Below are 21,447 nucleotides of genomic sequence, written 5' to 3'. Positions count from 1 at the left end.
TATTTGACTCATTAACTTGTTTTATTCATTTATGGTGTCTTTATTTCCCTTTTAGCCACATCTGAAAGTGACTCTGTACTGGAAAGTAGAGTAAATTTATAGAAGGACCACCGAGCTAGACATTATGAAGTACTATGAGGTTGGAAGATAAAAGACAATGTGAATACTGGCCATGTTTTTTTAATTACATGTATATGTACTTTTATGTTTGCAGTAATAAATATTATTTTATAGCAACTTTGTTGTTTGTTTCATTTACTCACTACTTACTGCACTACGGTCATTCCTGAGACTGTAATTCATTACAGAGGCGAGACAGTTCTCAGAAGTAGAGTGCTATCTAAGAGTTTCTCCTTTAAGTGTAGATCCTAGTAAAAGATAGAAGCCATTCACAAACATCTTAACCTTTCTGAAGGTTCCCATGGTGAAAAACTGCCATAAATAGGATAGAGAACGTACAAGAAGATGGGTTATTATAATTAATGAAAAAGGAAAAAATTATTTTGTTCACTGAAATATGAGAAAGTTTTAAAATATTACAATTAAATAAAAACTTACAAAGAACAATACAAGAATCAGCTTCATTTGCCTCAAATGTTAATGATTCATGAATATAGTGGCTTTGCACAATATATGACCTTACATAAACTGGTTTTGTAAATCATATTTGATGTCATGAATTTTATTGATCCAATCTTTTTCATATCATCATTCAAGCTGAAAAAAAGTAAAACAAATGAACACTTGTAAAGTTCACCAGGTTTGTTATTTTACCAGTGACGCATTTCTGTCTCCGGTTCAAGCAATTTTTTGTCATATGAACAGAGTCTACACTAATACTGACCTCTACATGTGGAAAACACGAGGTTCTGATCTTTTTGTGTCCATTTATTTCCAGTATTTTCCAGTTATCACAAAGACACAGATAACATAGGTCTACTATTTAAAACCCATGAAAAAAAAAAAACAAGCCAAAGGTGACTTTTGTACAGTATTGTCAAACAGTAGATCATATTTATAGACATTAAATTCTATGGATAGGCCTCTGGATTCCCCATCATTCTCTGTGTTTCATAGTTGCTCTGACAGTTTTCCTAAATCCTTGCTAAACTATAACTCCTTACTGGAAGTTTCTAGGCTGAGGAAGGATCTGTGTGAGGAACCTCTTGTCAAATGTTACTAATGGAGTCTCAGAGGCGATATATTTATATAATATATCTGCCAGAGGAGGTTAGGTATTTGTAAAGTACAAAGTTTACGCAAGAGGATGTAATGTACCATAAATATGTCAAATAACTCTTCAGAATACATGTTGTCAGTGGCTAAAACTAAGATTATTACAAATTCCTGAACTTCCTGTTTGACTTAAAGTACATGATAGTACAGAGCAGTGACTCTTGACAGGGGGAAAATAAACACTTATCTGTGTTATTAACAGTCTGTCAGAGGTTAAAAATGATGAGATGGGATTCATGTTTTTCCTTTTTTTTTTTTTTTTTTTGTTGAGGGAAAAGTTACACTTGGCTTACATCTGATTTCAGAGCAATTCTATCATAACAAAACATGTGACTTTGTTAGCTCCTACAAGACTTGAAATGATTAGTCCAGACATGAGGCTCCAGTAGGTTTACGCTGCTAATTGAAACTTTTGCATCAGTTCAGGTTAACAGATTTGTGTGAGTTCTGCTGTACACACTGAGACACTGCTTCATGGAAACAGTTTGTATTTCCACAGGGAACCGAAGCCTGTTATCATCTGTCAAAGTTTATTTAATTTACAGATTTTGCCTCAGACTGATTAATAAAGTTGTTGGCTCTGGGGTGTACACAGAGAACTGTTTAGCAGTGCTGGAGAGAACTTTGGTGGGTTTTTCGTGACCTTTCTTAAACCACACAGAACTGGCTGTGGTCAGCAAAGTCAGGCTGAATCTGTGCAGAACCTGAGCTCAAAAACACAAACTTCTGCATTAATAAGAAACAGAAATGATCCATAGTCCACATGGAATTAGAGCGCCAGATCTTCAACTGACATGTTCAATTATACTTCAGTGTAAATAAGGAGAGACGGGGGTTAAAAGAAGAAAACCTCACTGATGTTAATACAGTTTGGAGATGTTCTGCATCCAATCAAAGCAAACAAGTTGTCATGTCATCACCAAATGTTTCAAATCTAATTCTTGAACTGGATCCCATTCATCATCCTAAACCTAAAGCTACATGATAGTCTGGAAAACCACATCAAGAATGGCTCAACAATTATTTTTTGTTTGTTTGTTTGTTAAGGAAGAGTAACACTTCCCTATCCAGTTGTCACTGTGGACAAATAACTTGGGACAAAATATTTTAAGAATGAAACCAGGATTGATGTGGTTTTGCACAAATATTGGGGTTTTTTTGGGGGGAATTTCCCTCCTACAGGCTTCATCCTCAAATGTGGGGAAATTATAAACCCACTGAACTACGTGCTCCCATAACCAAGGACTCCAAGTTACATGATATATTGAGTAACATTAATATTTCATACAGTAATAAAGGGGATAGACAGTATATTTTGACTCCCATCTGTATGAGACAACTGGGATTTTTTTTAGGCCAAGTATGTTGGCTTGAAATACTAAAAATACATGAATATATCAAGCTTGATGAAATAAATATGTATAGCTATTAAAAAATATGGTTTAAAATCAATTCATTCCATATTTTGACCATTTTTCAACACTAGATGTAGTAGATCACATTTATATTGGTATTTTGCTAGCATGGAACATTAGCTACACAACCACCACGGCTACATGTGTTTATCCAAAAGTTAGTAACTTTAATTAGTCTAATAATACACAAATAAGTCATTTAGATATATACAGCCAGAAGTCACCTTCTGGATTTAACATTTCAGCTGAAAAAGTTAATAAACCATAACTGATACAGGGAGTGGCTTCTCATTTCTTAAAGTCATTACCACAACTAAAATTGGGTTATAAACTGTCAATGTATCATTAAAACTAGGAAGGATAAAGAAAAGTGGAAAAAGACAATCTTGAATGACTGTGATCAGAGATATGAAACAGTATATAAAAATCAAAATGTTTATGTAGTATGTGCATGTAGACATTGGTGACCTTGACTTTGACCCCTCAAGGTCACTCGAGGTCAAAGGCCATGGACCCAAATGAAAGTCCATATGTGACTTTCTATCAGTGCTCAGTGGGAACTATACTGATATCTGTAACCATTTCCATGTTATAACCCATCAAAAATGTGGACCATTATAAGTAAAGGGAAAATTTTTATATTCCAAAAATCGAAATATCTCAAAACTGTGAACAACCTTTGTAGATATTGTCCCAAAGGAAGAAATACATGAAATTTTAAATGAATCCACCTAGTAGTTTTTTCAGAAAACAAAAAAACAAACCTGTGGAGTTCTTTGAGAACCATTTTCAGTCCTTAACATATTTGTTACTATTCTGTCACAAGAGGATGTTCTTATCAAAACAAGTTTTTTGTTCCTAATACATTTCCTTGTTTGCCATTATGCACATTATTTATTACAGTTACAACTGTGTATTTTGATTTCCAGTTTTATTTACTCAACATTAAATAATGAAAGTATGATTTAGCCAAACACATCTCATTAGGTACAGTCAAAACAGCTCCATTTACTATTCTGCACAGTTCCTCTAACAGAAGTAATGACCTGCAGCTTTCCATCCAAATTCTACTCTGTACCCACAGAGGTAGCAGAGCATGAACATGTGACTGACAGAGGGATATGATTAACCTCAAATAACTTTAACCTCATTATTTACACTTCCCAACCCTCGTTTTCCTTCACTGACTTCTTGGCACTGTATGAAGTCCCTTTCACTGCATTCCTCTGCTAATAAGGACATGACATCCAAGCTCCCTGCTTTTCCATCACTCGTCAAAACATGGCTTCAAAGGACAGATGAGAACGATTTACTGCGAGATGCATCACTTTAGGTTTGGGCGTCCTTCAAACGCTGTTACATGAGTAGTTATGAAAATAAATGTTACAGAGCACATCAAATTATTCATGTTATATAATAGTTCCAGGAATTTAGAAATAAGACAGAAAATAAAAGTGTTTGTAAAGTTTATTCTTTTCTAATCAATCATATGCATCAAATAAACTTATAATACATTAATGATCATTTTCAACATAATACAAAAAGAAAACTGTACACATGAGATATTCAACTTGATTCATACACATTTGTCTCATTCTATACGCTGTATAAAAATAACATTTTTACATATTTTATCACAGCCCCCTGCTCAGGTGATGCTCTTCATTCCATTGGTTGCTCCTGTTCCTCTTTGAACTCACTTACTCTTGCCTGAAAAGTGAGATAAAACACAACAGACACAAAGTTAAGATAGAGTTGCTTTACATGAATGCTGACTTTTACTCTCCTTTCACTATAACAGGGGTTTTGCTACCACTGCCAAAAAGGCTGTGTGTCTATCAACAGTATTACGCAAAACTAACTGCGCTGATTTTCATGGGACGTGATGGGAGGATAATGCACGGGCCAGGGACAAACCCATCCAATTCTGGTGAAGATCCATAAAAAAGGGGGCAGAGGTTAGAGATTTTCTATTTCTGCAGCAACTAGAGACTAGTTCACCTCCAGTCTAAGGATACATCCACACTAACATCATTTCCTATTCAAACATGCTGTAACAAGTGTGTACAAGTGAAAAAGTAAACAGAGGTTACTAATACCCCCCATCCCGTCACTTTACCCCTCCTGATCACTGATACCCTGCCAGTCCTTGGAGTCTTAACTTTCAATCTTTTCAAAGACTTTGCAAAAATTTGTTGAAAAAAAAAGAGCAAAAATTGAGAGAAGCACTTGTAAAGAACATGTGTCAAATTTGAAAACAATTGGGTGAATAGTGTCTGAGAAATCCGTTTAGGGTGTAATGGTACAGAAAAATTTCGATTCAATACATTTTCAATACGTTTTCGGAACAATGAAGGGGATCAATTTCACAAATTTGACGTGTTACCAGAAATATAACCGATCTTCACGAAACAATGCCAGCACACCGCTTTTGTTTTGCTGACTTGTCTCTCTCCAGTGACATAACTGACCAGGAATCTGAAATGCTCCCAAATCGGAGACCTTAGAGAATACAGAGGGTCTTCCAACTCTGGCTTTGTACCTGTGACACTGCTCTGAGCTGCCATACTGGTTCACTTACAGCATGTGGATGGTCTGTGTACCACTTAGACGTCCATCTAGGATATCAAGCATTGTACATGGGTTCTGCTTGCAGCCACCCTGGTCTTACTGTGTGCATTCTGCTTCAAGGTTTGTGTGGAAATTTAAGGCGAGTTTTTGCGTTCTTCACATAGGCCACATGTATTCGTTCGGTACGCCTCCATATTGTATTGAAGGCCCCCAAACTGAAACGGTTCAGTACAAATGAGTGCACCATTACACCCCTAATCAACATCCACATGAGCATTTTAGTTTCAGAACTCATCTCCATCCATTCCAACCTGCCTCAGATACACACATCACAGGAATCAGAGGTTAAAAAACGCTGGATGAAGGAATTGCTGCGACAGTTATGAATGTAGACAGTGGGAGGGTGACCTGCAGCTGTTAGAAAAGATACAATCACATGCAATTTGGTTTTAATGGTAAATAACAGCTGGTTCTCAAGGACAGGGTCTTGTTTTGGTCCAGAAAGGGTGAGTGACAAGGGCATTAAGACAAGTAGTTAAGACAAGGACGGGTAGTTAAGACAGGGATGGGTAGTTATTGATGACCCACTCAGGCCAATGCCTCTGTGACCATTACACACCACATGTGTAGTCCAGGGGTGTCGAACTCATGTTAGTTCAGCACCCACATACAGCCCAATATGATCTCAAACAGGCCAGACCGGTAAAATAACAGCATAAGTTATAATGTAATAATATAACAATGACAAGTCCACATTTTTCTCTTTGTGTTAGTGCAAAAAAGTAAATTAAATTAAGAAAATGTTTACATCTAGAAACTGTTTTTCACAAAAAACATGTGAAAACCAATAAATAAGTGCAATTTTAACAATATTAAGCCTAAACTCAACATTTATATATCTGTATTACAGATTGCAGTGGATCTACAAAAGCGCAAAACATTTAGTAACAGGCTTTGGAATTTGTATTTGTAATTATTTAGACATTTTTACTGTGTTATTTTACTGGTCTGACCCACTTGAGATCACATTGGGCTGCATGTGTCCCCTAAACTAAAATGAGTTTGACACCTTTAACCATTAACGTCTTCAATGGAATTTTAGTATTTCACAAATTCATCCCGTGGACCGTATTGGAATATTTGGAGTCATCATCATCACCTACATTTCACCCTCCTTGCCTCCAGTGCCACTCACACTGGTGTATGAATGTTTGGTGGTGGTCAGGTGTGTAGGTGCGAATTGGCAGCCACGCTTCTGTCAGTCTGCCCCAGGGCAGCTGTGGCTACATATGTAGTTCACCACCACCAGAGGGAGAATGTGAGAGCGAATGAATAATGGGTCAATAATGCAAAGCGCTTTGAGTGACCAAAAAAGTGCTATAGAAATCTAATCCATTATTATTATTATTATTATTATTATTATTATTATTATTATTATTATTATTATTATTATTATTTACAATGAAACCCAACTAAAATAAGTATTACAGATAAAGACACTTTTATGTGCACATACAGTGTTTAAAATCTGTGTTGTTGCTGAGTGAATAAAACGTCAGACAGCCACATGGGAGATCAGGTTTGATTCCCACGAGCACGCTCTGTTTTTTGTTATTTTAACGTAGTTAGTTATTTTTTTACATTTAGAAATCAAGCATACATGGTTAGATTTTTGCATGTTTTTTAGGACAGAGCACCACATTGTCCTCAGGCCACAAACAGGTCGGAAGCTCAAGTGTCTGCAACATCGTTTGCAAAAGTCTGGACACAACCTATGATGTTTCTTACCACTGTAGTAGTCAGTAGCCCCTTTTACACAGCAGTTCTGCTACGGGAATATTTTGCCTTCATTCCAGAACAATGTCTGTGTAAACAAAATGGTGGGATCATTTGGTCCCACCTTAATCGCGGCTCTGTAACGCCTCTGGAGGTAGAAACAGAGCCATGATAAAGGTGGAATCATGATTCCGGAATGCTATGTAAAAGGAACACCTCGTTATGCAACCGAGGTTTGACGTTTTGATGACGTATTGCGTGTGCAACCCCTGCGCAAGCTGTGTACAGTAAACAAACATATCAACGCGACCAGAAAGATGTCGAACTGGGGAGATGCCGAGATCCGTAAGCTGTTGTCACTTCGGGCGGAGGAGTCTATCCATGCTAACATTTGTGGAACAATGAAAGACAGGCTGACTGGAGACATTTGCAACACCACTATGCTCGGGGTATTTCCTACACGCAAGTTATACATCACACTATACAGTGCGCTGCGTCACCGCCCCTTAGATTCCCGGAACGCAGGTCCGCTGTGTAAAGTTCCAGCCTGTCTCACCTCTGTTAGTCCTTTGGTTTGGCTGTGGAAATTGGTCAGTGGTGAAAAAAAGTGGGATCACCATCTCGCCTTTTTCCTGGATCTCCGTGTAAAAGTGGCTAGCGAAATGACCCAGCCACACCATTTTCCTCCAACACGAAGGGAAACGTGGGTAATAGCTTGTGGTTCGATAATATTGTGGGATCAGACCTGGACTGGACTACTGGTTTCGGTGGAGGTTTGTGAAGTCTGTGCTGTTCTGGTTACATCTGTGGTAGTTAAGTTTCACTCCTTGTTATTTTTCCCCCTCACATAGAATCAAATCCATCAGGTCAGCTTCCTGGCAGAACCGCCCTGGTGGGCAAAGACTAGGAGGGCAGACGAAGCCCAGCTGAAACATGAGGATGACTGAGGATACCACAATGGCATAGAGCTCCCTCAGTGTTAAAACAGAAAATGTAACCATTTCCATTACTGAGTATCCACATCAGAGGCAGCATGAGTCTTATGTAAGCATTCCTTTCACTCAATCTTCACCATATCTGCCTCCAACCAAACCTCAACTCAGTCAGCTGCAGGACAGTGTAGTTCATTAAAATATTAAATAAAAAGAGACGTCAGTCCTCTGTGTGTGCAGTGAAAGATTTGCTTCTGCACTCATTCTGTTTAACATAATAAATTACTAACAATGCTTACCTGAAAAGTGTTGAGAACATGTTGACATACATCATTGAGCTCATTCAGGCCCCGTCGTAGTGGCTCTGTGGCTGGAACAGACCCTGAAACCCACCAACCACAAATGAGACAAAAACAGGGCCAATTCTCCCTGTTCCCACATTCAATTAAATTAAATGGTCCTCTAAGCTCACAAACTTCACACCTAAACCTCAGCTCTGTACTTTTACTGATGTCGCAGGGCAGTAATGACGATGCTTCAAGTGAGCAAAAAAAACAGAGACAGGTTCTGCCTGAGGGCCCATTTCACCACATTTACAACTGTGCGTCAATCTTTATTTTCCATTGACATTTTATGTTGATTAAAAATAACCACCATAGTTGCAACCCTGTAGTATCCACATTTTATTAGCAACTTGAGAACTGCCATGACATGACGATATCTGCTATCTTTTATATCAGAATTATAGTTTTCTTACATCAAAATTCCAGACTTTTTTAAAACTGCTATTTTTCCCCCAAGACATTGACTTTATGTACTTTTATACTTGTGTGTCTACTTTTTTGGTTATATTTTGTACCTGTTGTGTGTAGTAGAAAAGTTCATTTTAATAAATGCATGACTGAATGAATGCATAATTTGCAGTAAATTATGTTTTACTGACGGAAAAATTTTCAAAACAAATGAAAATCACAAAAGAGCATGGATATCACACAAACAAGTTTCACTAGAACCATTCCAGTACTGACAGGTTAATGAAATCATATCCAGTTTTTTACATGCTTTCCTCATATATTTCTTATCTTACAAAATTATGTGCCTTTGAGCATACTCTAAAAACTTTTTTCCATACTTTATTAAGACTTTCATACAAAACTCCAAACTTTTCAAGGTCTGGAAAACAGTGTTTCAAAATTCCAAACTTTTTAAGACTTTCAAGCACCCTGGTCTTGGTTTCCATGACTGGAAGGGTCAAGTCCCCAATACATTTAATACATTTCTTCTATTGTTCATATTACCCCTTTGGCACCAGAGGTTTTTATTTTGTTTTTTCAAATATTCAGTTTTGATATCAAGATTTCAAAAGGCTGTCTGTTTCATTCAGTTATGTTGCTTGTTGCAATATTGCAACTTTGGCACTTAAAGGGTTAATAAATCCTCTACAGAGAGGTGTGGTCCTGTGCCCTCAGTTGTGCCCCGTGGAACTTTATTTTAGAAAAAAAAATGTATTACAGTCTGTGGAAGGAGAGAAGTAATTTTTTTTATCCTGTTTTAATTATACACTCATTTACACATATGATATTTGTCAGTTCAAAAGACCTTTTTAAAAATCAGGAAAGTCACAATTTGTTGCAAAACTGTTGGTTTCAAACTGTGAAAATCCGTAAATACAAACACTACACACTAATGAAGTAACGTCATCAAAACTGTCTCTATGATGTTCAAAGCTGATGTAGACGTCTTTGCAGCTTCAATACGACCAAACTTGTAAAGACTTTTCCCTCTTTAATATTTTTTTTTATCTTCCTCCCAAACATTGAGGTGAAAAATGCCAAAGTAACAGCTGTTCTGGTGTTAATGAGAACATATCGCACCACAATCTTTACCACAAACTGCTGCTTCCTTGTAAAATTAAACTTTAAACCCACAAACAAACTCCATATGTGCAAATGGAGCCACATCTCAAACAGGATCTAAAAATGATTCGTCTCTCTCACCACTGACATCGTTCATATTTGGTGCCATGGGGAACGCTAGAAGGGGCGGGACTTAATCTCTCCATGTACTTTGTTGATCTAAATGTCAGTACACTCAACACCTTGGGCACTGTTGGTCTGCTCTGGAAGATGGTTCCCTCCTCTGTGGCTCTGACAAATCTGATTTGTGATATTGGACCATATAAACTGAAGTGGGTGAGACAGAAGTCACACAGACTACTGGGAGACAATACAAGGGTTAATGTTTCCCTGATCCCGAGAGAATCAAACTGCCCCTTTCTGTGATGAAGCCATGAGGACAGATCCTCCAGGCATCTGCAACCATAGTACAAGAACAAAACCAAGTTGTTTTCCTCAGTCTTGCAGAATCCTTTCATGTGACGGGGCTGCTGTTATCTGTTGGCATTTGTGTGAATCTGCTGATGGACAATCCCCACCCCAGCCCACACACACACACACACACACACACACACACACAAGCAAAGTGATCATTCTTTGTGAGGGACAAGAAGTGGGGGGAAGGTTGTGCATTTTTCTAAAAGTCAGTGGCACGCCTCATTCAACTGAGTGGACAAAGTGAATGCATCAGACTCCAATCAACATGTTTACTCTGTAAGAGCAGTCCGAGTGTTTACTCTGTGGCTCCTATGCATAGGCACACATAAACAAAGATAGACTGTCAGAGGCAAAAAAAGAGCATGAACTGATGAAGGTTCAAGGGCTGTCACTCACCTCGTGTCTGAATGCGAAAGTTGATCTTACTCTCAGATGGATGGGTAATAGTGTAGCCGCAAAACTCCACATCCACACTGATGAAGAAAAGGAAAAAGAAAATAAGATCTATTAATATGTGGTATAAAATGGTGGGAAAATGGGACAGTCAATTTATTTTTTGAACAACTGACTCCAGCTGGCCTGGTCTGCCTAGGGACACAAACACATAAGGCCATAAAAACACAAACACCCCTTGAATATGACTTCTGAGAACTGCCAAAATGATGCCCCTCAGGTGTGAGAAAAATCCCTCCATTCTATTTTGTGTTAGACCACAAATGACACACAGTAAGAATCAGTCACTATGCTGTACTTCAAACTGTCCTGCAAATGTCATATGTTTTAAACACCTATAAAGTTCAAAACCCATGACTAAGTCACATTGAGTTTATAGCAGCAGTGAAAAACAATTACTTCTTCATGATCATATATCGCAAGGAGTTTCCCAGCGTATGGTCTTCATCATGGAGCACAAATGTCACACAGCCCTCATCGGCCCCATCGGCCTGGACCTGAAATACAGCAGAAGTCATAAGTCATGACAGGCCTCCATGTACAGCCCTAAACAAAATAATACATCCCATGGAGACTGATGAGAGGGAAGATCAGTCAATAAGAAACAAACCCATTATACACTGCCAGTACATCTATTACTATTTATCCACTTATGACCCCACAGTTTGAGCTGCTGGAAAAATAAGGAGTAAATACTGCCCCCTAGTGGACGAGCTGTGTATAAGTTAGAGGGATATCTACACAGCCTGCTATTTCAAAGGTCTACAAAGATAATGTGCTCTAAGTTACATATAACGCTGGGTTGATGTAATATTTCTCACTACACATATCTATAGTTCACACTGTTTCACACAGAAGAGCTTTTCAGTTTTTTCTCATGGCTTCAGCTGCTAACAACCCACGTGAGGAGTTCACAGCCTGTCAAAACGTAGCCTTCAGTGATTTTTACAAAATATTTTTCTTAATATTCAACTTCGAAACAGCATGCTTGTGTGTATGTGTAACAGATTTTAAAGAATAAAGATTTTTTTTTGCCTCTTACCGTCTCGAGGACTCGTTTCTTTTCGCCTTCGCCGGCCATGCTGAAGCATTCGGATGCATCCGACTTAAAGGCAAGGCTAATGCCCTCAGCGTTGTCTGACAGGGCACATGTTTTTGTTATTCCTAAACCTGATTTTACAACTGCGTACAACTGTGTGCTGTCTGAGCGACGAATTCGTATTATCATTGAAATCACTGTTTGTCATTTAGCAGTCACACAAAAGTATGTAAAATATATCGGAGCACGTAGGTAAACTAAGCAAAATTGACCCCATATTAAACATAACTAATATAAATTGACTGTTAAAACCGGAATGTGTGTGTATAAATCCATCAATAATGTGTCGAAACGTTCATCTTTATTCACCACTATGTTATGTCGATAATATGTTCATTTTCGTACAATATTTGAAGAGTGTGTGGTCCAAACACCCGTACCGTAAATCGCCTGTTAGACCTTGCAGAGGGTTTCATTTGCTCCCTAATCTTAAGGCTATCGCCGTAACGTGACGCAGCATAAAAACAAGTGACGTAAAATGTAGTTCAACGCACTAAATAATGCAATACAATAGGAGGGTAGAACGTAAGGTAAGGACTACATCAACCAGCAGGAGAGAATTGCTGTTTCCTGTCTGGAGGTTTCGGTGATTTGCAAAGCAGAAGTCACTCGAAAAGGATTAGCTAGCTTGCTAGCAGCCGAAATCCCTTTAGATGTTGGAATTCGCCGTAAATGAGCCACTTTGATCACCGCTGACCCGTCGAGGTATAAGCTTTATTTTATATTTAAAACTATTAACTGTGCTCGGCGTGTTAGTAGAGACGCTTTTTATGATTGTTTTGTCTACATGCCAATTGTGTACATATAGCTAAGCCAATAAGAGTCTTAGCTAGTTAGCTTGTTATTTTCATTCCACCGTCTAGCTTTCGTTTTCATATGTCGTGACACCTCCCTTATGTTTCCTCTCGAACACATCTCGCAGTAACTGTTTCTTCATTTTCTCTTTGTAACATTCAGGCACCCTCGGCCGCCCTCAGTTTCCCCTCCCTCAACCCTCTAAGGTGTAACGTTACCCTCAGACATTTCAAAACAATATGTTAATCAACATCCTGTTTCAACAGCCCATCCTGCTGAGCTGAAACACAGTACTGGTACCATGGCAATCCTGTTTGCTGTGGTGGCTCGTGGAACCACCATCCTGGCCAAGCATGCATGGTGTGGAGGCAACTTCCTGGAAGTTACGGAGCAGATTTTAGCCAAAATCCCCTCAGAAAACAACAAATTAACCTACAGCCACGGCAGGTACTCGTTTCCACCAAGTACTCCTCCCACGTTGTGACTATTACCTGTTCGTAATGTTAAAATTCTATAATAATGTAACGTAGTCTGTATTCTTAATACTAGAGCAAAATTTTTTTTACATTTAGAGACATGTAGTGAAATTAGACAGCTGCCAAAAGTAGGCAGTAAGGATGTGTCTACAGTGCCTTTTTTATTGGAGTCGCAAGAACGTGTGACAAACTTTATAGCACCAAACCATAAAATATATTATTAAAAGAGAGCACAACCTCAACAGGTGGTATCACAAGACAGTATGCAGCGTCTCCTCCTACAAAGATCTCAGCAGTGAAGACCACTATTAAACATTTCCACTTCTTCATTATTGTTACTACATAAAGTTTAGTCTTCTGTTCCATTTTGCAACCTGTTTAATTTAATAGAAGTACTATAAAATACAGTTTTCTATTTCTGTCATACTGACACTTTTTCTCTTGTGTTTCCAGCTATCTTTTTCACTATATCTGCCATGACCGAATCATATACCTGTGTATTACTGATGATGTAAGTACTGACTGTAAACAGTGTTTTTAACTGTTTGGTGTGTTATTATTACAGCTCATTTTAAATGTCAATGATTGTAACATTTGAAAGGTTCCATCTGGAGATTTGTACATGTAAACAACTTATTGCACACTAACACCTGAATGACGAGTTTTTGTTAATATGGTGGTTTAAATGAGTAAAAATCTAATATTTAATTTATTATGTTGCCATAAAGGATTTTGAGAGATCACGTGCATTCAGCTTCCTCAGTGAGGTGAAGAAGCGCTTCCAGACAACATATGGGTCTAGAGCACAAACAGCCCTGCCATACGCCATGAACAGTGAATTCTCCTCAACGCTGGCGGCCCAGATGGTTAGTATGATTATGGTTTTTAGACTAAATGGATACATACAGAGTATTCACAAATCTTATACCTCCTTTTAATTCCTTCCTACTTATTCTGTCATAATTTGTTTACATAGAAACATCACTCAGATCCACGAGGATCAGATCGTATCACTGAAACTCAGATGCAAGTGGATGACCTGAAGGGCATTATGGTCCGCAACATAGGTGAGTTTCACACCAGATTTCCCATCAGATAATGCTGATAAATACATCACTGTTATATGAAAGTTTAAGTTGAGCTGTCAATATAACACATTTCAGTTAACAATTAATTGACAGTACTTTAAATAATTTGACTTTTATGTTTATTTTTTTGCCATCATCAACCCAAATAATTCTTTATTTATACACACATATTTGCATACATACATCTAATGACAAAGGAGAGACATTTGTTGCTACTGAGCACTGAAACACATAAACTTATTTTTGTTTGTCTTTTGGGCTTTTTGACATAAATAACATAAAAATAGCCTGTTATTTAAATATACAGAGAAATTCTGATTATAACAAGAAACAGTGTGAGTCTCAAATGGTGGGAAAAATGTGGAAATGAAGATCAAATGTGACATTTCTCTTTACTGCAGTAATTTCATATAGTTGAATAAAGACAGTTGTTATGATTTTGCTAAATAATTGCAGTTAATTCAATCACACAACACACTGGTTATGTAGCTGCAACAAGCCTAGATACAAGATAATCATCAAATTTTCCATTGTTATCCTTTAAACCAGAAAAGGCATGGGAGAGTTTCCAGTTTTAAATATTTCGGTGTTGTAGCAGTGACTTATTCACTCTGTTTGCGGTAATTTCAGTCCATCAGTCAGTTTTATTAACAATTAAAAATAAATCTATATCCCTGTTCTGAGTGTAAGTGCACCTGCTGCATGATTCTGGAAACTGCCAGTCAGCCAGAAAGACAATGAGAGTGGATGGGGGGGTTAGAGGCAGGGGTAGATCCAAGTGTTGGACAGGGAGACACTTATACCAAATTATATTAGAGTTTCAGTTTTTATATTCCTTTACCACCTAAAGAAGCCCAGATAAAAAAAAATCACTTGAAGTGTCTGTGACATGTTAAATTGGCTGTGCCAAAGCCCTGAAACAGTCTGTTAGTCTTCTGTGGCCTCCTTGACCGACCAACCCGTTAATTCAGGTTCAAACTGAGAGCAGACAGAGGCAGCAGTAAACCTGTGATGTTCCAAATACAGCAATCCAATTATGGCCTCAGTTCCCAATCAGAAAATGACTGAAGATTAACAGATACAGAGCATTAATATCAGTACATTTTAGTTCCAAATTTCATGAAGTCAAAAATAGCTAACTCTATCAGCATCAAGGTGAGAGAGCTTAAGATGATTTTAAAACAGGAAATGACAAGTTGAGGCCTTTTCAGAGATTTTTATCTGTTTTATCAACAGCACTGACACATTTCATCACAGTTAATTCATTATTAACTGTGTGTGTTTTAGTTTTTGCTTTGACTTTAATGTCAATAAGATAAGATATGCCTTCATTAGTCCCACAAGATGAAATTCCAGAATACCTTATCTTGGACCTTTGAGTATTCACTTATCTTTTTCTCTCCATGTTTTTACAGACCTGGTAGCTCAAAGAGGAGAAAAGCTGGAGTTACTGATTGACAAGACAGAAAATCTGGTTGATTCTGTGAGTTTCAAGACAGCTTGCACTATAAACCAAATTGTTCATTATTTATTTTATATAATCATGACTTTTTTTTAATTGATATTGAAGCACACTTGTCTATATCCTTGTGTATTTTGATGTCCTGAATGACTTTCACAAATAGATATTGTGAGTGATGTTTTTTTTTTTCTCCATTCTACTTTCAGTCAGTTACATTTAAGACCACGAGTCGTAACTTGGCACGAGCCATGTGTATGAAGAACCTCAAACTGACAATTGTCATTGTGCTGGTTTGCCTGGTGAGTGATGAGCCATGTGTTATTAATGCAGCAGGACTAAGCCAAGCATGATGAATTATTACTTATCGTTAAGAACATAGATGTAGATTGTATGCAGAGTATTGTAATTTTGTTGTGTATTTATTAAAATAAATTTGTAGTTTTGAAACTTTCTGATTATTCACACAGTAAACCACACTGTTGAACATCTCTTTTGTACCCCTTTTAGGTGGTCATTTACATCATCGTCTCTGCTGCCTGTGGGGGCCTCAGCTGGCCAAATTGTGTCAAAAAATGAGAGGAGCATGGAGAAAATAGAGAGGGAGATAAAGGATAAATGGACAAGGGGGAGAAGAGACTGATTAACCTTACTTGCCAGCGGACTCAAAAATAAAAACAACTTTCCTTGCTTACATCTTTGTCTCTAAAATCCATGGATGATACACGCTGCTGCTCCTCCTGCCTATTTCCGCACGCCCCCTCCCCTTGATGATGTGCACATTATCAACTTGCCTTCTGGACCGTGAGTCCCACCTCATACCCACAGTAATGGACAGCATCCATGTGGCCTAAAACTGAAGTGGAACAATAATCTTGTCTTATTCTAGCCTGGTACATTAATCCTACTAGTGGCCTGATGTATCAGTTTGTCAATCAGTCCTCCATCTATCTGTGTAATTAATCCATTCAGACTGATGCCACAATGATAAAGATAGCAAAATACTTTTTCTGTCTTGCTTCTCTTTGATGTAAAAAGAGACTCATGATTTGCAAAAGTAGGTAGCATCCACTGTGTGTTGCAGATTCACCACATGACAGAGTCTGGCCCTACATTAAAATCACTGACTCTACTAATGCAGTATGTCTCAAGTGGCACATGACTCTGAGGAATTTTTTTTTTTTTTTTGCATTTTCATCACCAAGCACAGATGTATCTTATACAGTAGATGTTGTAAAATACCAGATATGCTCTTACAAATAAATACTGTAAATTTGATTGCTATTGTCGATTCAGATGACACAGTTCTTTTAAATCAACGGAAACTATTTTCCTCTTGATTGGATGCTTCCCGTATCCTTTTATCTCATAGGATGTCTAGTGTGTCTGTTTTGTTCTGTTAACACAATGCACTTTTTACATTGTAAATATATTTGCTTCCTGGCCTCATGGTTTATATATCATGTAATTATTTAATTATTGTACATTCAGATTTGAATTAATAAAAGCTCATAGTACAGAGTGGTTGATTTCTACAGCAGGAAAACAGGTTTCTGCGTTGTGAAATGTTTTGTTTAGAGACTGAACACAGGTCTTGTTCATTTATTAACTCTTGGGCCGATTCTATTAATAGTCACACTTGTACCGCTAAACATAAAACATAAGCTTGATTAAAAGCTAGCTCTAAAAAGTATTATATTCTACTTTCATTGGGCTAATTTTTCACCTACACCTGACCTATTTATATGAAATACTAATGGATTTTTAAAGCTTTTAACCCTTTTAATATGTTTTTGTCATGATGCCGCCATGTTTTTGAATGAAAAACAATGAATAATTTTGAATATACTAAATGCAAAGTAAATGATTAGCAGCAACATTTTATTTGTTTTTTGTATTTTGCAGTGTCAAATACTTATACAAAACTCTGCCCTTCAGTTATACATTGATATGAATGGGTTTCAATGTTTGTTTATTTTGAATATAACGTTAAAACCAAACCACAAAATGATTTATATATAAAGAAAGGAAAACATTTGTAAAGGAGCAGGATGAAGTTTAATTTATAATCTTCCGCCCTCTTACCCCATCTTTCTACCTACCCTCAATTCCTGTCAGATCCCATAAATAACTCAAAAATCCTTCACATATCAGACTAAATTCTGACTAAGCACAAAACACAAAAATACTATACATATCAAGGATAGACTGTCCATTTTGCAGCAGCATTTTACATCAAAATAAACTGTCTCTTTCGTGACAGTAATAATACCCATATCAAAAATAAACTGTCTATTTCATAACATTAATATACAAATTAGAATAAACTGTCCATTTCTCAGCAGTAATATACTTATCTAAAATAAACTCTGTCCTTTTCGTCATATTTACTCAACATTTTGGATTTCATTGTCTTTTTAAATGTGTTATTTGATTTAATTGCCTTTGTTTCATCATTTAAGTTGTTCCATAAGTTGATTCCCTTCACAGAGAGACAACCTTTCATCATTCTCGTCACATTTTTTTTTTTGCAGTTTGAGTTAACTTTTGCTTGCAGTGTATTTTTAAACGTACTATAGGAGCTGAGCTGGGAATAATGAGCTAAAATTTAATCTCTTCACATTCAAAATTCGTGCAATTATAGGTTGCAATTATCAAAAAAGTGAAAAATGAATGGTAAATGCGTAAAACGCACACACTAGACCCTCAGGGTTAATTTATCAATAGTTGTCCAGTAACTCACTTTTAGCGGTAAAGGTACGGAAGTGTATTGCATTCATATGGGAAAATGATAGTTGACTCTTTTTTTCTGAAACCGAGAGCCAATTTTTATATTTTCATAGTCCTTATGATCAATGTGTGTACAGAAGAGGATTAGGGCCACTGGGAAAAAAAAAGGTTGAAAATATATTTTTAGCATTAGTCTGAGATAAAAGTCAGCATTCTGAGAAAAATGTCAGAATTCTGAGATTAAAGTCAGAATTCTGAGAGAAAAAAGTCAGAATTCTGAGAAAAATAATAATAAAAAAATATATATATTGGACCTTTTTTTTTTTTTTTTTCAGTGGCCCTAATCCTCTTCCGTATCGGGCTGTAAGAAAATATTGGTTCTGCAATATATCGCCATATTTCATTTCACAATACTGTATTGATATTTTCAGGTATTTATTCAAATGCAGATATTGTGGAGGTTGTTTTTTTCTTTTTTCTTTATATTTTAATTACTATTGTTTAATACTGTTTTATTAAATAATGTTAGTTCCTTTGTTGGGATTGCACAGAAATAATGTTCTGATGTTAGTTATGAACTAATAGAATATGAACATTTGAGCAGGATCTTAAACTGTAATGTCTGTAAAACATAATTCAAGTTTTAACACAGGAACATTTTGTGATATACCATTAGATCCTGTTCTGATCAAATAAAAATGTCGTCAGTATTTGTGCATATTTCTGGTGCAATTCAATTCTTACAGGAAAAAATCTTTTAAACAAGAAACAAAAAAAATGCCTTTTTAAAAGTATCATGATATATCATGATATATCGTATTGTGATCCCAGTATTGTGATTTGTATCGTATCGCCAGATTCTTGCCAATACATACCCCTACTTCCGTATAGTGTTTGTTCTGTGAAGTGTAACACTTTTTCATGTGAAAACGGAATTTCCTACATTTACTGTCAACAACACTGCTCATATTTGGAAGAGGATATTGATTATTTTGCTGCTGAATTAATGGAATAATTATCTCATAATTATGAGAAATGGCTTTATGAAAAAGAAAAAAAAAATCGGGTCTGTTTTCATGAGATAATTATCTGGTTAATTCAGAAAAAACAGCCGACTTATTTTTTCAAGTGAATGCAATACTTCAGTAGTTAATGTGTGCCAGCTCATCCCTTTGCATCTCCAAAGTGTCAAAGTTCAACTAAACAACACTTGTCCGTCGGTTGTGACACAGTGTGATTCAGAGTGTAGTGTGTGCGGCCTGTGTTCATGTCCAGGTGACAGTGAGCTGGAAGGGATGAGAAAAGCCCCTGAAAACAAACAGGTGAAACGAATGCATCATCAGGCCTCGGTAACGGAGCTGCTTAACGGTTGACAGGTCCAACAGCTCCATGTCGGACTTCAGTTTAACACGTATGTACTTTTATTACCTGCCTTCACCTACTATTTTAAGTGTTAAGTAAATTCATTTTCCCCTTTTAGTTTGTAACTTCATATATTAACTCTCCTGTTTGTTGTAGTTTAGCAGCTAACGTTAGCACGAAGCTACAAACTAACAGTCACCGGCCGTTTGTTTCGGTCCTAGTATCAGTTTATCGTGTGTCACCTTGAAATATATAATGAGTACAACTACTAACCAGGCTTTTTAACACAGCACTAACTAGCTTATACCCCCGTCAGTCGTTAAGTGTATTTTAAACCATTTATGGACAGTATTTTCTTTGCTATTTGTGGCCGCCCCCTTGTTTACCCCAGGGCTAAGTATAGGTCAAGGGGCTGGAGGAGGAGGAGGCCTCACACAGAGATAAGCCTTCCATCAGGTGCAAGAGTCCAGTTGTGTTGATCAGAAATGTGCACATGCACTCATATTTACAGGAGTCCACGAAGGATGTGCTTCCTGTAATTCACCTAACTGCATTATATCTTTAAGGTAAATGTATTTTGATCAACTAACTACAAATCACCGCCTAAGCAAATGTGTAGCCACTGTAGAAAGTAGTTTTATTATGCTGTCATTCCATTCAAGAGGCTTCACTGATGTTTATTCAGAGTGTGCACAGGTGTTACTTTCTATTTCTTTCATTTCCTATGGTGATGTGTGACTATGGGGATACACTTGCACAGCTGTGGACTTGTGTAACATGCAGTATCTCAGGTTTTCACTAGATGGCAGATGCTCACAGCCTAATTGCCTTGATAATCCTCTCACCAGACTGAATGATTTTCTGTTTTAAGGGACAGTGCACTGTTATTCTTCTAACCCTGCTCATTGGTGTGTTGTTCATTTGTGCTTTACAGAGGACTGCCTTGTCCCTGTGGTATGCCTGCTGGAACCCCCAGCTTGACCTGCTGCTCTGATATAGTGTGGGGCTGCTTTGTGCCTGGACTTTTGGTGGCTGTCCCTGCTCACACTCACTGTGTTATGGATATGTCCAGCCACGCATGCATAGGCTACCAAAGGCCATTTGAGAATTTTTGCATGGTGCCTTAGGGGCTTTAGCAACAGAGTCACATTGTTTTATTCCTCTGTCTTAGAATTTTTAAACATTTTGTGCAAAGTAAAGGCATTTGATTTTTCTAACACAACTTGTAATGCTTTACCAAATCCTTAGATTTTTTTGCCGAGGTGTTGTTTGGTCTAAATCTCAAAATTTTAAGTGTATAATAACAGTTTTGTCATGTTGTTGTTGGAGCTAGTTAGCTCATGTATACCATGTTTTTAACATGTTGTCCTTAGTCAAGATTAGACTGTAGTTCCCAGGGTCAGGCGCCTTGTATAGATTATGCAGAAATAGCGTGGGTCTTAGAGGTCTTAGAATCAGGTGTCACACTATAGCCCTAGTGGCCAGATCAAGTGTTGGGCTGTTTGTTTTCATTATGGGGCTGTGTTATCAGACAGTTACATTGTCACAAGAGGACTTTGGAAACCTTTATAAGCTGACCAGCTGTGGAACATGCCTTAAATAAAGCTTTAGTGCAAATTCTGGTTGAGAAACTTGTCACAACAACATTCTGAAAAATTCTCCAGCACCCCGGCCTCTAGTCTGTTTGGTCCCCTTTCTACTTATCCCTTACTACCCGTTCGC

The 21,447-nt window shown here is 37.3% G+C and overlaps 2 protein-coding genes across 3 annotated transcripts; one reads left to right on the top strand and one right to left on the bottom strand.

Annotated features, from left to right (window-relative positions):
• Window positions 1–4,100: 4,100 nt before the first annotated feature.
• On the bottom strand, window positions 4,101–12,260 carry polr1d (RNA polymerase I and III subunit D). The gene is made up of 5 exons (XM_030145720.1): window positions 11,759–12,260; window positions 11,116–11,213; window positions 10,660–10,736; window positions 8,230–8,312; window positions 4,101–4,361 (listed from the first exon to the last, which is right to left on the bottom strand). Exons 1-5 carry the CDS (start codon window positions 11,942–11,944, stop codon window positions 4,314–4,316), a joined length of 492 nt encoding a protein of 163 aa, XP_030001580.1. The 5' UTR covers window positions 11,945–12,260; the 3' UTR covers window positions 4,101–4,313.
• A 112-nt stretch (window positions 12,261–12,372) lies between these two features.
• On the top strand, window positions 12,373–17,154 carry sybl1 (synaptobrevin-like 1). 2 transcript variants are annotated; one of them, XM_030145718.1, is made up of 8 exons: window positions 12,373–12,520; window positions 12,877–13,057; window positions 13,540–13,597; window positions 13,815–13,952; window positions 14,063–14,153; window positions 15,590–15,657; window positions 15,843–15,935; window positions 16,144–17,154. In XM_030145718.1, exons 2-8 carry the CDS (start codon window positions 12,912–12,914, stop codon window positions 16,210–16,212), a joined length of 663 nt encoding a protein of 220 aa, XP_030001578.1. In that variant the 5' UTR covers window positions 12,373–12,520; window positions 12,877–12,911; the 3' UTR covers window positions 16,213–17,154. The 2 variants fall into 2 exon arrangements, with proteins under 2 accessions (XP_030001578.1, XP_030001579.1); XM_030145719.1 differs by having other exon boundaries at window positions 12,419–12,525; window positions 12,875–13,057.
• The last annotated feature ends 4,293 nt before the right edge of the window (window positions 17,155–21,447 follow it).

The sequence above is a fragment of the Sphaeramia orbicularis genome, chromosome 10, assembly GCF_902148855.1.
Source record: "Sphaeramia orbicularis chromosome 10, fSphaOr1.1, whole genome shotgun sequence".
In the NCBI taxonomy this organism is placed as follows: Eukaryota; Metazoa; Chordata; class Actinopteri; order Kurtiformes; family Apogonidae; genus Sphaeramia; species Sphaeramia orbicularis.
Note: the sequence above shows the minus strand (reverse complement) of the source record. Positions and strands in the feature narration are given on the sequence as shown.

Bases quoted from the DNA above. Each gene is read 5' to 3' on its own strand.
- polr1d (XM_030145720.1), bottom strand. From the start codon at position 11,944: ATGATAATACGAATTCGTCGCTCAGACAGCACACAGTTGTACGCAGTT. The intron at 10,737-11,115 runs GTAATTGTTTTT...TTTCTTCATCAG, and splicing joins CGATATATGATCATGAAGAA to TGTGGATGTGGAGTTTTGCG. The intron at 8,313-10,659 runs GTGAGTGACAGC...GGTGGGTTTCAG, and splicing joins CTTTCGCATTCAGACACGAG to GGTCTGTTCCAGCCACAGAG.
- sybl1 (XM_030145718.1), top strand. From the start codon at position 12,912: ATGGCAATCCTGTTTGCTGTGGTGGCTCGTGGAACCACCATCCTGGCC. The intron at 13,058-13,539 runs GTACTCGTTTCC...TTGTGTTTCCAG, and splicing joins TTAACCTACAGCCACGGCAG to CTATCTTTTTCACTATATCT. The intron at 13,953-14,062 runs GTTAGTATGATT...TTGTTTACATAG, and splicing joins CAACGCTGGCGGCCCAGATG to AAACATCACTCAGATCCACG.